The sequence below is a fragment of the Schistocerca nitens genome, chromosome 1 (assembly GCF_023898315.1).
Source record: "Schistocerca nitens isolate TAMUIC-IGC-003100 chromosome 1, iqSchNite1.1, whole genome shotgun sequence".
In the NCBI taxonomy this organism is placed as follows: Eukaryota; Metazoa; Arthropoda; class Insecta; order Orthoptera; family Acrididae; genus Schistocerca; species Schistocerca nitens.
In genome coordinates this window covers 25,394,357-25,410,867 of record NC_064614.1, presented here as the reverse complement: position 1 = coordinate 25,410,867, position 16,511 = coordinate 25,394,357, and the positions used below count along the sequence as shown (strand labels likewise).

The window sequence follows — 16,511 nt, the reverse complement described above, 5'->3', positions numbered from 1 at the left end:
TGGGGCTACAGTTTGATGGAATAAAGCGGAATGGAACGTGGCTACCAAGAAGCTTAGAATATCCAGAATCCTACATCAATCTAGTGAATGTGGTAAATATAGGAATTACCAGGAAAGTGCTTGCAGACTATACAGAACTTCCATCTGCTTCAATAAACCGTTTAAGCTAACAATTGGAAGTAAGGGGCAGTGGAAGTATGAACCACGATATCGTTCAGTGCCGTAAACAATCGAAGATGCTGGGATGTACGGGTACATCCTAGATTAAAGGGAGCAATCTCTCTTTGGAAGCTGGCTGCGGTATTCTAGGCGCAATATCTGGTACCAGCGTGTTCGTGGAAGAGGATCTGTGTAGGTACTACAAGGATCTTGGCATCTACATTCACTCAGACAGAAAACAGCTCTGAAATCACTTTCAGCTTCTGCAACGAGATCAAAGATCGTTCCAGAATATATAATATTTCTTTTCAAAATTATGTTTTTGCTTACTTTTCTTTGTTTCAAAGTAAAATTATTAGGATGACTATCTTTCTGAGATTTCATGTTTACAAGTTGTAACTTCCGAAAAGTTCTCATCATTAATGAACGAATAAGAAAAATGTAATAGCTTAAAATGCACCCGGGTATCGCGGACACTCATAAAAATTGTGTATGTTGTACTTGACGACAGAACGATTGATTTTATCTAATTATTCTAAAACTTGGTTCGTAACAAGATTCTATGAGACTATCAAACAAGGTTGCAAATAAGCGGTTTGAGAATATAGTTAGACTGCCACACAAAAAATACGATTGAACATATGAGATAAAAATTCTAACATTAGTAGTGGTAGTTATGATAGTGATAGTTCGCGAATTGTAGCTGCACCGAGTGTTTTTGCAGTCACAACAGGAGCAGGTGCTCCCAGCGCAATTCTGCATGATTTGCCTGCAATAAACTTATGTGAATGACCGCTATTTCCAAATTGTTCCACGATCACCACCTCAGTGAAATATCGAATTTGCCGGACTCAAAACTCCAGTGCAGCTAATGATCTCACTGGTTCTGGCGTAAGTCACCTTTCATTACACACATTTAATTACACAGAAGGGTAGCACAAAATGAATTGAGAGTCCTCACGATAGTCTTGTAGACAGCTGTTGAAGCAGTTGGATATGTAAGCTACGGAAAAAGCGTATTCTCGTGAAACATCAAAAGCAATAACAACGACCATCAAACTTCCTGGCAGATTAAAACTGTCTGCTCGATCGAGAATCTAACTCGGGACCTGAGCCTTTCGCTGGCAAGTGCTCTACTGACTGAATTACCCGACCACGACTCACAACCCATTGTCACCGCTTTACAGCCTCCAGTACCTCATCTCCTACCTTACAAACTTCACAGATGTTATCCAGAGAAACTTACAAGACTAGAATTCCTGGAAGATAGGATACCGATGAGACGTAGTTTAGCCACAGCCTGGAGGATGTTTCCAGAATGAATATTAACTGTGCAGTGGTGTGTGCGCTGATATGAAGCTTCCTGGCAGTTCAAACCTGTGTGGCGGGTGGAGACTCCAACTCGAGATTTTTGCCTTTCGGAGGTAAATGATCTACAGTTCTGAGAATAATCAGTTCTCTTCCTTGTATTTGTTTTTCATGTCTTTTATTCAGTACCAACAGTTCACTTCCATATAATAGGGTCGGTAATGCAACTGCAGTATGAAATTTCGGTCCTGATTCTTTTCGTTTTATATTCTTTAAAGTTATAGTAATATTTCCACAGACACTTCCAAATCTATTCAACTTAATCTGCATACGTTATTGGTGGTCATTTTATATCCAACATAGTTAAAAATGTCCTCAACTCGTGGTCTCACGGTAGCGTTCTCGCTTCCCGTGGTCCCGGGTTCGATTTACACCGGGGTCAGGGATTATCACCTGCATCGAGATGACTGGGTGTTGTTGTGTCGTCTTCATCATCATTCATCCCCATTACGGTCGGAGGAAGACAATGGCAAACCACCTCGATTAGGACCTTGCCTAGTACGGCGGTGCGTGTTTTCCGCATCGTTCGCCTACGCTCTGTCAAAAAGCATGGCACTTCATTTCCATAGTTAAAAATATTTTACCCTTTTCAGTTGTTTTCTATGTACTACTATCATAATTCCCAGTGAATATTTTCCATAAAATGCCAGTGATTTAGGTTTACTACACTCAGCTGGCGGCTACACGGGTAGCGGAGGCTGTGTGGCGTGGACTGGGCGTTTTTTTTAGGTTAGAAGGCCTCGGGAAAGTACGGGGTGGGCTGCAATCTCAAAGGGTGCATGGCAAATACAGGACGTGCTTGGATAAAGGAACAGTCGGAATTGTAGTTGTAAATTGTTGTAGTTGTGCTTGCAAAGTCCCTGAGCTTCAAGCGCTAATAGAAAGCACAGAAGCTGAAATCGTTATAGGTACAGAATGCTGGCTAAAGCCTGAAATAAGTTCGGCAGAAATTTTTACGAAGTCTCAGACGGTATTCAGGAAAGATAGATTAGGCAGAATTGGTGGTGGAGTGTTTGTGTCTGTCACTAGTGGTTTATCTTGTAGTGAAGTCGAAGTAGATACTCCGTGCGAGTTGGTATGGGTGGAGGTTATACGCAACAGCATAACTAAGTTAATAATTGTCTCCTTCTACCGACCCCCAGACTCCGATGATATACACTCCTGGAAATGGAAAAAAGAACACATTGACACCGGTGTGTCAGACCCACCATACTTGCTCCGGACACTGCGAGAGGGCTGTACAAGCAATGATCACACGCACGGCACAGCGGACACACCAGGAACCGCGGTGTTGGCCGTCGAATGGCGCTAGCTGCGCAGCATTTGTGCACCGCCGCCGTCAGTGTCGGCCCGTTTGCCGTGGCATACGGAGCTCCATCGCAGTCTTTAACACTGGTAGCATGCCGCGACAGCGTGGACGTGAACCGTATGTGCAGTTGACGGACTTTGAGCGAGGGCGTATAGTGGGCATGCGGGAGGCCGGGTGGACGTACCGCCGAATTGCTCAACACGTGGGGCGTGAGGTCTCCACAGTACATCGATGTTGTCGCCAGTGGTCGGCGGAAGGTGCACGTGCCCGTCGACCTGGGACCGGACCGCAGCGACGCACGGATGCACGCCAAGACCGTAGGATCCTACGCAGTGCCGTAGGGGACCGCACCGCCACTTCCCAGCAAATTAGGGACACTGTTGCTCCTGGGGTATCGGCGAGGACCATTCGCAACCGTCTCCATGAAGCTGGGCTACGGTCCCGCACACCGTTAGGCCGTCTTCCGCTCACGCCCCAACATCGTGCAGCCCGCCTCCAGTGGTGTCGCGACAGGCGTGAATGGAGGGACGAATGGAGACGTGTCGTCTTCAGCGATGAGAGTCGCTTCTGCCTTGGTGCCAATGATGGTCGTATGCGTGTTTGGCGCCGTGCAGGTGAGCGCCACAATCAGGACTGCATACGACCGAGGCACACAGGGCCAACACCCGGCATCATGGTGTGGGGAGCGATCTCCTACACTGACCGTACACCACTGGTGATCGTCGAGGGGACACTGAATAGTGCACGGTACATCCAAACCGTCATCGAACCCGTCGTTCTACCATTCCTAGACCGGCAAGGGAACTTGCTGTTCCAACAGGACAATGCACGTCCGCATGTATCCCGTGCCACCCAACGTGCTCTAGAAGGTGTAAGTCAACTACCCTGGCCAGCAAGATCTCCGGATCTGTCCCCCATTGAGCATGTTTGGGACTGGATGAAGCGTCGTCTCACGCGGTCTGCACGTCCAGCACGAACGCTGGTCCAACTGAGGCGCCAGGTGGAAATGGCATGGCAAGCCGTTCCACAGGACTACATCCAGCATCTCTACGATCGTCTCCATGGGAGAATAGCAGCCTGCATTGCTGCGAAAGGTGGATATACACTGTACTAGTGCCGACATTGTGCATGCTCTGTTGCCTGTGTCTATGTGCCTGTGGTTCTGTCAGTGTGATCATGTGATGTATCTGACCCCAGGAATGTGTCAATAAAGTTTCCCCCTCCTGGGACAATGAATTCACGGTGTTCTTATTTCAATTTCCAGGAGTGTAGTTGCTGAACAGTTCAGAGAAAATTTGAGTCTCGTAACAAATAAATACCCCACTCATACGGTTATAGTTTGGTAGGGACTTCAACCTTCCCTCGATATGTTGGCAAAAATACTTGTTTAAAACCGGTGGTAGGCAGAAAACATCTTCCGAGATTGTCCTAAATGCTTTCTCCGAAAATTATTTCAAGCAGTTAGTCCATGAACCCACGCGAATTGTAAATGGTTGCGAAAACACACTTGACCTCTTAGCCACAAACAATGCAGAGCTAATAGAGAGCATCATGACTGATACAGGGATTAATGATCACAAGGTCGTTGTAGCTAGGCTCAATACCGTTTCTTCCAAATCCACCAGAAACAAACACAAAATAATTTTATTTATAAAAGCGGATAAAGGGTCACTAGAAGCCTTCCTAAGAGACAATCTCCATTCCTTCCGAACTGACTATGCAAATGTAGACGAGATGTGGCTCAAATTCAGAGATATAGTAGCAACAGGAATTGAGAGATTCATACCTCATAAACTGGTAAGAGATGGAACTGATCCCCCATGATACACAAAACAGGTCCGAACGCTGTTGCAGAGGCAACGAAAAAAGCATACGAAGTTCAGAAGAACGCGAAATCTCGAAGATTGACTAAAATTTACAGACGCGCGAAATTTGGCACGGACGTCAATGCGAGATGCCTTTAATAGGTTCCACAACGAAACATTGTCAGGAAATTTGGTAGAAAATCCGAAGAAATTCTGGTCGTATGTAAAGTACACAAGCGGCAAGACGCAGTCAATACCTTCGCTGCGCAGTGCCGATGGTACTGTTACCAACAACTATGCCGCTAAAGCGGAGTTATTGAACGCAGTTTTCCGAAATTCCTTCACCAGGGAAGATGAATGGAATATTCCAGAATTTGAAACACGAACAGCTGCTAGCATGAGTTTCTTAGAAGTAGATACCTTAGGGGTTGCGAAGCAACTCAAATCCCTTCATACGGGCAAGTCTTCAGGTCCAGATTGTATACCGATTAGGTTTCTTTGAGATTACGTTGATACAATACCCCCCCCCCCCTACTTAGCAATCATATACAACCGCTCGCTCACCGATAGATCTGTATCTACAGATTGAAAAATTGCGCAGGTCGCACCAGTGTTTAAGAAGGGTAGTAGGAGTAATCCATCGAACTACAGACCTATATCATTGACGTCGGTTTGCAGTAGGGTTTTGGAGCATATACTGTATTCAAACATTATGAATCACCTCGAAGTGAACGGTCTATTGATACGTAATCAGCATGGTTTCAGAAAACATCGTTCTTGTGCAACGCAGCTATCTCTTTATTCGCACGAAGTAATGGCCGCTATCGACAGGGGATCTTAAGTTGATTCCGTATTTCTAGATTTCCGGAAAGCATTTGACATGGTGTGGTAGGTGGCAGTTGACGCTAAATAACGAAAAGTGTGAGGTGATCCACATGAGTTCGAAAAGAAATCCGTTGGAATTAGATTACTCGATAAATAGTACAATTATCAAGGCTGTCAATTCAGCTAATTACCTGGATGTAAAAATTACGAACAACTTCAGTTGGAAAGACCACATAGATAATACTGTGGGGAAGGCAAGCCAAAGGTTGCGCTTCATTGGCAGGACACTTAGAAGATGCAACAAGTCCACTAAAGAGACAGCTTACACCACACTCGTTCGTCCTCTGTTAGAATATTGCTGCGCGGTGTGGGATCCTTACCAGGTGGGATTGACGGAGGACATCGAAAGGGTGCAAAAAAGGGGAGCTGTTTTTGTATTATCACGTAATAGGGGAGAGAGTGTGACAGATATGATACGCGAGTTGGGATGGAAGTCATTAAAAAAAAAAGACGTTTTTCGTCGCGGCGAGATCTATTTACGAAATTTCAGTCACCAACTTTCTCTTCCGAATGCGAAAATATTTTGTTGAGCCCAACCTACATAGGTAGGAATGATCATCAAAATAAAATAAGAGAAATCAGAGCTCGAACAGAAAGGTTTAGGTGTTCGTTTTTCCCGCGCGCTGTTCGGGAGTGGAATGGTAGAGAGATAGTATGATTGTGGTTCGATGAACCCTCTGCCAAGCACTTAAATGTGAATTGCAGAGTAATCATGTAGATGTAGATGTAGATAATTTAATATTATATTCCGAGCATATTTTATTTAATAAATTTCGTTTTGTAAATCATCATCCCTTGAAAAAGTCAGTGTAAGATCATCAGCATATGGAAGGGATTTTAGCTTTACTGAATTGTTTAGTTGTACTCCAGCGTTTATCCTAGAATTTCATCTGCAAACTGTATCGACAATAAAAATACTGAACACCGTAGAGAATAAACTACAGACTTGTCTCACCCCTCCATTTGTTTGTTTTGGTTCTGTATACAAGCTTCCTATATCTAAGATTACTGATGTTTCTTAATATCGACTTGATAGCTGATGTACGCTGTAAAGTGTAACCTCTGTGCATCGTTATTCTCCATAACTTCTCTCTAACCACATTATCGAAAGCGCTGTCAAAAACCGCAAGAGTAAAATATGTTGTTTGTTAAACTTTCTCTGCTTTTCAGCAAAATGCTGCGAAACAAATACTGCATAGGTCGTTCTTCGTCCCTTTCTAAATCCAACCTGTTCTTCCACTAGTAAACATTCTGCTATTGTTTTCAAATTTGTGTTTAAAATTCTTACATAACGTTTATATGCAGTGTCAATAAAACTTACACCTGTGTTGTTTTCACTTTTATATTCTCTCCTTTCTTATACACTCCTGGAAATGGAAAAAAGAACACATTGACACCGGTGTGTCAGACCCACCATACTTGCTCCGGACACTGCGAGAGGGCTGTACAAGCAATGATCACACGCACGGCACAGCGGACACACCAGAACCCGCGGTGTTGGCCGTCGAATGGCGCTAGCTGCGCAGCATTTGTGCACCGCCGCCGTCAGTGTCAGCCAGTTTGCCGTGGCATACGGAGCTCCATCGCAGTCTTTAACACTGGTAGCATGCCGCGACAGCGTGGACGTGAACCGTATGTGCAGTTGACGGACTTTGAGCGAGGGCGTATAGTGGGCATGCGGGAGGCCGGGTGGACGTACCGCCGAATTGCTCAACACGTGGGGCGTGAGGTCTCCACAGTACATCGATGTTGTCGCCAGTGGTCGGCGGAAGGTGCACGTGCCCGTCGTCCTGGGACTGGACCGCAGCGACGTACGAATGCACGCCAAGACCGTAGGATCCTACGCAGTGCCGTAGGGGACCGCACCGCCACTTCCCAGCAAATTAGGGACACTGTTGCTCCTGGGGTATCGGCGAGGACCATTCGCAACCGTCTCCATGAAGCTGGGCTACGGTCCCGCACACCGTTAGGCCGTCTTCCGCTCACGCCCCAACATCGTGCAGCCCGCCTCCAGTGGTGTCGCGACAGGCGTGAATGGAGGGACGAATGGAGACGTGTCGTCTTCAGCGATGAGAGTCGCTTCTGCCTTGGTGCCAATGATGGTCGTATGCGTGTTTGGCGCCGTGCAGGTGAACGCCACAATCAGGACTGCATACGACCGAGGCACACAGGGCCAACACCCGGCATCATGGTGTGGGGAGCGATCTCCTACACTGGCCGTACACCACTGGTGATCGTCGAGGGGACACTGAATAGTGCACGGTACATCCAAACCGTCATCGAACCCATCGTTCTACCATTCCTAGACCGGCAAGGGAACTTGCTGTTCCAACAGGACAATGCACGTCCGCATGTATCCCGTGCCACCCAACGTGCTCTAGAAGGTGTAAGTCAACTACCCTGGCCAGCAAGATCTCCGGATCTGTCCCCCATTGAGCATGTTTGGGACTGGATGAAGCGTCGTCTCACGCGGTCTGCACGTCCAGCACGAACGCTGGTCCAACTGAGGCGCCAGGTGGAAATGGCATGGCAAGCCGTTCCACAGGACTACATCCAGCATCTCTATGATCGTCTCCATGGGAGAATAGCAGCCTGCATTGCTGCGAAAGGTGGATATACGCTGTACTAGTGCCGACATTGTGCATGCTCTGTTGCCAGTGTCTATGTGCCTGTGGTTCTGTCAGTGCGATCATGTGATGTATCTGACCCCAGGAATGTGTCAATAAAGTTTCCCCTTCCTGGGACAATGAATTCACGGTGTTCTTATTTCAATTTCCAGGAGTGTATATCGGAATTATTTTTGCCCTCTTCCGATTTCGTGATACATCTTTTTGCTTCCAGGGAGTTTAAAACAAACGTAATAATTTACTGTGTATTGGTAACCCCCCATATTTAATTAACTTTGCATAAATTCCACTTATACGTGTTGATTTTCATTTTTTTTTGTGCTTTTCAAAGATGCTGTGAGTTCTTTTATTATCGTGTCATCTAGGCCTTTTCCTTCTATTTCTAGACCATAGATTTTCATAGTATTTAATCCACTCCTCTTTCGTAATATTATTCAAATGAACTGTACCCTTTTCTGTTTTATTTTAAAATGCTTATATGCTATCTGCTGTTGGTCATGAATGTAAAAAAAAAAAAAACAAAAAAATGTTCAAATGTGTGTGAATTCCCAAGGGACCAAACTGATTAGGTCATCGGTCCCTAGACTTACACACTACTTAAACTAACTTATGCTTAGAACAACACACACACACATGCCCGAGGGCGGACTCGAACCTCCAGAGGTAGGGACATGAATATAGTGTTGGTGGACTCTCTTCACTATTCCTTTTCTGTTTATAGATTTATTTTCCGAAATAGGCATTGAAAGATATTTTTATACGCTGTTTGGTTTTCTTGTATTGCTTCCGCAGTTTCCATTGACCAAATTCTTAATCCACGCCTTCAGTGACATTCCTTTTTCTCTCCCAATTTCTCATTTGCTGATATTTTAAATTATTTTTTTAAAGTATTTGTCCATTCTTCTTCAATGGTGTCCTAGGTGGCTAATAGTTCTTATTCATTTGAGATCCACATGTTTTTGTCGTGTGTAATGAAAGGTAACTGATGCCTCAGTCTTACTTTGCTGTGGTACAAAAACTGCTGTCAGAGTTATACTTTCCCTCTTTGTTTCTAATCGTTGCTATTATAATTCTTTCGTTCATATATTCATAAGTCCAGATATAATTTTCCCATTATCTGTTTAGGTATATTGCTACACCTCCTCTTGCTCTTTCTTTCTGTTGTACTCCACTAAATACAACATTATGTTAAATTTCGGACGTATTTACTACCTTTCAGCTTCTTCTTAGTTTCTGAGGTAACTGCAATTGTTATTGTGAAAATATCTTTGCTATTTATTGCTCTTTGTAAGCAATTCCTCTTGTATTCCATGTAGCTAATCTTGCTTTTCGAGATATTTATGTTCTTTTGTCACTTTCTCTAGCTGGAGTCGTCATAGAAAATCCATCTGGTTTTCCTATGTAAATTTGGGGACTGGGAGTATTTTGAAATGTCCCTGAATGGGTTACAAACCCAAAGTAGGTAAGATTGGTGTTGGGGCTGCCAACCTGCTTGTCTCCGTAAATGAGTACTAGTGCAGAATTTCCTCTGTACTCGATCTCTTAGCTATTCGGCTGATCTTCGCTCACAAGAGATTCGTTAACTTGACGGGTAAACCAGTGGCAGGTAGAGTTGTCATTTAAGAGAGAGAGACTTTATATTTGGATCATCACCGTGCAGGGATTAATGTAAGTACATGTATAACTTTGTAAGCCCCTCGCAATGGACGATCGCTATGAATTTGTGACATTTCCTCACTGTATGAAACACAGGATGAACAAGGGATGACCAAACTTAGTCTCTGCAGGCAGTGTCCCATTCCCTCATTTCTTGGGCACTAAGGAGACATCTTGTAAAGTATAACAGGACATCGTTCTTTAAACACGAGCCTTTAATATGACAAAATTGCGTTTATTGCGGAAAACAATAAGTTTAAAGACTTCAAGTCTCTTAAGATTTCAGGAAAATGCTTACTCCAAGACTTGCTTGCTAGTATTGGAATAGTGAAAGAAACAGCAGGTACCATTTCGTAGGAAAGTAGAAAGACTCTCGAAGAGCCGATCCGATGATTAGATTAGATTAGATTAGATTCAGTTTTCGTTTCATAGGCTTATAAATTAGATGATTCTCGTGTGTGCGGAGCAAGTCAGAAAGCATAACATAAAAAATAAAATACATTTGAATATAACACCCACTTCCATGATCGCTTGTCAGAAGCTTGTCAAAATATGTGACTACATTACAGTAAACTGGAACCGCTAATGGTTACAGAATTAATACACTGTCAGAATGAAACATAGTTATGCAAATTTAATAAATTTGTCATTCACAAAATATCTAATATTGACTGTTGTGACCCAGTGCTGCTAAAACTGCAATCTAACAGACATTTTTACTTAAACTGGTCTGACAGTACCTGCTAAAATATTCATCTATAGAGTAGAAGGAGTTACCTATCAAAACGTCTTTCAAACTCTGTTTAAACTGTGCTTTATCTGAAACCAAGTTTTTAATGGTTGCTTCCAATTTATTGAAAATGTGTGTCCCTGAATATTGTACCCCTTCTTGGCCGAAGCAAACTGATTTTAGGTCATTATGTAGATTGTTTTTATTCCTAGTACTGATATTATGTATTGAGCTATTGGTTGACAATTGAGGCGTATTGCTCGAACAAGTTTCATTATGGAATAAATATAGTGAGGTGCAGTGGTTAGAATACAAAGTTCCTTGAACAGGTTTCTGCATAGTGTCCTGGAATTTACACCACAAATGAGTCTTATTACACGCTTTTTCACTCTAAAAACCTGTACTCGATTCCACGGAGAATATGATCCCATATGACATATAGAATGAAAGTAAGTAAAATACTAAGTTTTCATATACTTCTATCACCTACATCTGACATCATTCGCACTGCAAATGAATAAGTTGTCTTTAAGAGTACTTTTGACGACAATGTGATCGCTATGCATCTCGTAGCAAGGATCAGAAACTGTAGAGGATCAGAAACTGTAGAGGATCAGAAACTGTAGAAGATCAGAAACTGTAGAGGATCAGAAACTGTAGAGGATCAGAAACTGTAGACGATGAGAAACTGTAGAGGATGAGAAACTGTAGCGGATGAGAAACTGTAGAGGATCAGAAACTGTAGAGGATCAGAAACTGTAGTCTGCTCACCCGTATCGTGGCTGCCCGGCAGGATGATGGTGTCGTCCCGGAACCAGGAGGAGACGGAGACGTCGTCCCGGACGAAGGGCGGGATGACGCAGCGCAGCACCGCCGTGTTGCCCAGCAGCGCATGCGCGCGGTACACCTGCACCTCGTAGTCCTGCACCACCACTGCAACAGAAGATGAAAGCTCGCGTTATGGCCGAAACGTCGTACGCCAAAGAATTGTTGCAAGCAATATAAAAGGGGGAGCCAATAAATACATCAAGTAAACGAGTAATAGTGTCTCATACCGTTGTACAGGGGTACCTAGTAATCCAAATTGTACTGGATCCTAGCAACTGCTTAAATGTTCTATAAAAGTCATTAGTAATAGTGACCGATGACTTCAGGTATAAAGATTCGCGCTCTTCCTGCTCGTGGTCTTGTCAAAGAGGGAAGATGAGTGGATGGAATTATGGGAGACCCTTTTGGGATGGGAAAGGTGGAAGAATCAACATTGGTCAACGGCCTCTGGATGGAGAAGGCAATCGAAACTATTGCATTAAAACTCACATAATGTGCATCCACTGGCCTTGTGACCAGTAATTGAAACAGTGTCTTGATGATCTCTCATTTACAAAACATTCAGGATTAGTCCATCATTCGGATCTCCAGGAAGTGGGAGGTGACCATGACAGACGATTGCATAAGCAACGAAACGGTAACGTTCTACCAATTGGCTCGTGGAATGTCAGAATTTGATCGTGGTAGGGAAGCTAGGTAATCTGAAAAGGGTTTAATGAAGGGCCAGTCTGCATGTAGTGGGTATCAGTGTAGTGAAATGGGTAGAAGATAAAGATTTCTAGTCAGACAAATGTAGGGCAATGTCAACAGCAGCAGAAAATGCAATAACGGGAGTAGGATTCGCCATGAATAGGAAGATAGGGCAGTAAGAAAGTAACTGCGAACAGGACAGGATTATTCTCAGCAGAATAGACAGGAAACGAACGTCAGCAACAATAGTTCAAGTATAAAAAGCAACGTAACACGCAAAAGATGAAGAATGAGGAAGAATGTATTAGGATATTGTATGGGTAAGTCAGTATGTAAACGGGGATGAAAATTCAGAAATCACGTAGCACTGGAACGCCGTAGCAGGGGAAGGAATGGAAGACAGAGTTGTGCCTGGTTCGAAGAAAAAGGAGAAGGTTTAATTTCAATGTATTTTACCTAGAAATAGCGAATAAACTGATAAAAACCACAAAAAGAGGAGGGACAACTGCAAACTGGATAGAGGCGCGAGAAAATTCCAGCCGGAGTATATCCTGTTGAGACAGAGATCCCAAAATCAACCATTGGATTCTTCCAAAGATCTGTCAAACTCTAATACTGAGCTCCCTATGCTTTCCATAGAGACTCTGATTTCCTCCTTTGGTGCGTCATCGCAGAGGCCTTCTATGTCCTCTTTCCGCCTATCTGCTCTCTCCTCTGCGTTTAACAGTGGAATAATTGCCCACGCCATTACTTTTAATTTCACCGGAGGTTGTCTTGAATTCTCTATGTACTAAATCTCTCCTCCCAACGCAATACATTTTCCGATTTCTTCACGTTTATCCTACACCATTTGGCTTTAGCTTCCGTGAACTTCCAGTTTATTTCATTCTCAAGTGACGTATACTGCTATATTCGTTTCATTTCGTTATTTATTCGATCAGTAGAAGTATTTCTTCTGTTACCATAGTTTTCTTCGCATTTACATTCCTTATACCTATATTTGTCTAGATTCTGTGACTAAAATGATGCCAATGAAGCTACTGTCTTCATAGGTTCAACAGCTGAAGAGGTTAGTCCAATGATCTCAAAGGATTTATCCATTCAGTTTACATGAGTCAAGGTTCTGTCTTCAGTGACAATAAAGAAGGCTTAAGATAAGAGGTTGAGATACTTTGGAAATGATTTCCGATTTGAGTGTTTTCACAAAGAGATAAGTTGTATGTTTTCTTTCAAAAACTCTCACCGCACAGTATCCCAAAAATTAAAACTATATACTAATGGGACATAGACTACATATTCTTAATATATATATATATATATATATATATATATATATATATATATATATATATATATAATTACTCCAAAAAATTATTAATTATTACACCATTTTAGATGTTTCCAATTCACTCTCGAGATTTATTGTTGCAACAGTACATGTGGAGTAAATGAATTGATTAGATGTAAGGACCAACAGCACAAGCTGCTTTGAGATAGCACGTATAGCCCCATGGTGAAACTCCATACTGAAACACCATGCTGAAGCACCATGCTGTTCTGGACGCAGCATAGACGCGGTACTCACATCAGCCTGAGGCTGCCGTATCCATATGCAGCAGGTCATAATGGAACTCTGCAGCGCGCTGCGCTATTCCCTCTCGGTGGCGGTGTTTCATCTCCTCTCCGGGAGCTTCGATGAGAGTTTATTGGCGATTCCGTTCTGCGCACCCCATTGAATTTCAAATGCGACAGGGTAGCCTCCCAACCATCTCTCACCAGCCACGTAATACCCAGCTCCCCCACTTTCGTGCATAGTCTCCTCAACATAACTTTTAACAGTGAAATCTATGATATATCTGTTCCTCGCTACAGACAAGCATTTCTTCTAGAAATATTTGGTAAATTACTGACGTCGTTTACTGCAAAAGGAATGAGCAAGAAGGAAGGAAAATTATACTTTTTAAGTCCTGGTGGCGCCGCGATTGTTAGAGATAGAACACGAATTCGAATCGTAGGAAAGAGAAAGGAACCGGTGCGGTCCTTTTCGAAACAGCCATTACGTCAATCGCTTTAAGAGACTAAGGCAAAGCAGGGAAAATCTACGCCTGGAAAGCAGGTCGGGGATTGGAACTGGCATCACACCAAATGCGAGTCCACCGGACAGCCACTGCGTTGTCTCTCTCGGTTCTTACACGGCAACGGTGAAATTTCTTTATTAAGTCTGTGGTGTGTTTTATATGACGCTAAACGCAATGTCAGAAAAGTTATACGTTGAGACTTGGCACACTGTGTTATTGTTGTCATTCCTGTAGAAGCCTCCCTGGCTTTGCTCAACTGTTGAAACCTACATCCACTTCAACCCTCTCACTGTATTTTAAACTTTGGCCTCCCTCTGCAATTTTTGCCCCCACACTTACCTTCATTACGAGACTGACAAGCCTTGATGCCATATGTTGTGTCCGGTGAACCGAAGCTTTTTATTTTTATATTTAGAAAGTTGTGATATAAATTTCGTTTTTTACCAGTTTGGTTCAGTTGATTCCCATTAGCTATTTGATCTGCGCATATTATCTTCAGCATTCTTCTATAGTACCACTGTCGAGAAGGTACTATTCTAATCATGTCTGGACTGTTGTCTACGTTTCACTTCGGTACATCCAAGACAAATCCGTACAGAAAAAACTTTCTAACATTTAAATTTCTATTCGATGTTCACAATTTTTTCTTTTTCAGAAATGTTTTTTTTTGTTATTTCCAGTATGTATTTAAACTCTCCCTTCTTCCGCCATCATCAGTTATTTGATGCCCAAATAGCATAACTGATCTACTACTTTTAGTGTTTCATTTTCTGATTTAATTCCCTTGGCATTGCCTGATTTGACTACATTCCAGTATCCTTATTTTACTTTCATGGGTGTTCACCTTGTAATCTCTTTTCAAGACAGAAGCCATTCCGTTCAGTTTCTCGTTTAAGATTTTTTGCCATCTCTGATAGAATTACAGTGTCTTCCATAAACCTCGAAGTTTTTATTTCTTGCCGCTGAGCTTTTAAATTCTCTTTCCAAATATCTTACTTCGCAGTTTTCTATGCGTACAGATTGCATAACCACAGGGACGGGACACAGCCCTGTCTCATTTCGTTCTCAAATGCTGCTTTCCTTTCATGTAATTAGGAATTACCTCGAAGAAATTGATCTATTGACATGCAGCACGGATTCAGAAAATGTGGTTATTATGCGGACAGATTGCATAACCACAGGGACGGGATACAATCCTGTCTCATTTCGTTCTCAAATGCTGCTTTCGTTTCATGTCATTAGGAATTACCTCGAAGAAAATGATCTATTGACATGTAGCACGGATTCAGAAAATATGGTTATTATGAGACACTACGGGCTTTATTTTCACACAAAGTAACATTTTCTATCAAGAGGGGATGTCAAACTGATTCCATTTTTTTTTAGATTTCCAAAAGGCTTTTAACGCCGTTCCTCACAAGCGACTTCATATCAAATTGCCTGTCTGTGGAGTATTGTCTCAGTTGTGCGACTGGATTCGTGATTTCCTGGCAGGATGATCGCAGTTCGTAGTAATGGACGGAAAGTCATCAAGTAAAACAGAAGTAATATCTGATGTATCCCCAAAGAAGTGCTACATGCATTTTGCTGTTCCTAATCTTTAGAGACAATCTTGACATCTCAACTCGGTTTTTTGCGAATGATACTGTAACTTAGTAAAGTCATCAGAAGATAAAAAACAGCTGCAAAATGATTTGGATAAGTTATCTATATGGTGGGAAAAGTGGTAATGGACTCTAAATAATAGAAATAATAGGTGACATATTACGTCGTCCTTCATTTACAGTCTGGAAGACCATAACGTGAAAGTCAAAGAAATTTCAGCTCAAACGGACGGTTAATGTTAGTCGTTGTTCCCGTGCAGCATTCTCGAATAGAACGGGAAAGGGAAAAATTAGCGATGCCCGAAAGTGTCCCCTCCCCCCCCCCCCCCCCCCCGCCACCACATATGGCCTATTCTCTTAATGATCTCAGCAATTCTGAGGGAGTAAATAACAAATTATCTGACGGCTAACTTCGGAAGTTCCTCGAGGATACTTGCAGGTAATTTGCTACCGGGCGTGAGTCGTGCTTCGGTAGCTCAGATGGTAGAGCGCTTGCCCGCGAAAGGCAAAGATCCCGAGTTCGAGTCTCGGTCGGGCACACAGTTTTAATCTGCCAGGAAGTATCATATCAACGCACACTCCGCTGCAGAGTGAAAATCTCATTCTGGAAACATCCCCCAGGCTGTGGCTAAGCCATGTCTCCGCAGTATCCTTTCTTTCAGGAGTGCTAGTTCTGCAAGGTTCGCAGGAGAGCTTCTGTAAAGTTTGGAAGGTAGGAGACGAGATACTGGCAGAAGTAAAGCTGTGAGTACCGGGCGTGAGTCGTGCTTCG

General features: G+C 43.1%; 1 protein-coding gene across 1 annotated transcript in view; it reads right to left on the bottom strand.

Annotated features, from left to right (window-relative positions):
* LOC126257285 (Down syndrome cell adhesion molecule-like protein Dscam2) overlaps positions 1 to 16,511 on the bottom strand; it is a 587,314-nt gene that overhangs the window by 422,631 nt on the left and 148,172 nt on the right. The window contains exon 3 of the mRNA XM_049955551.1: positions 11,311 to 11,472. Coding sequence (XP_049811508.1) covers positions 11,311 to 11,472 — 162 coding nt within the window. The remainder of the gene's footprint in view (positions 1 to 11,310; positions 11,473 to 16,511) is intronic.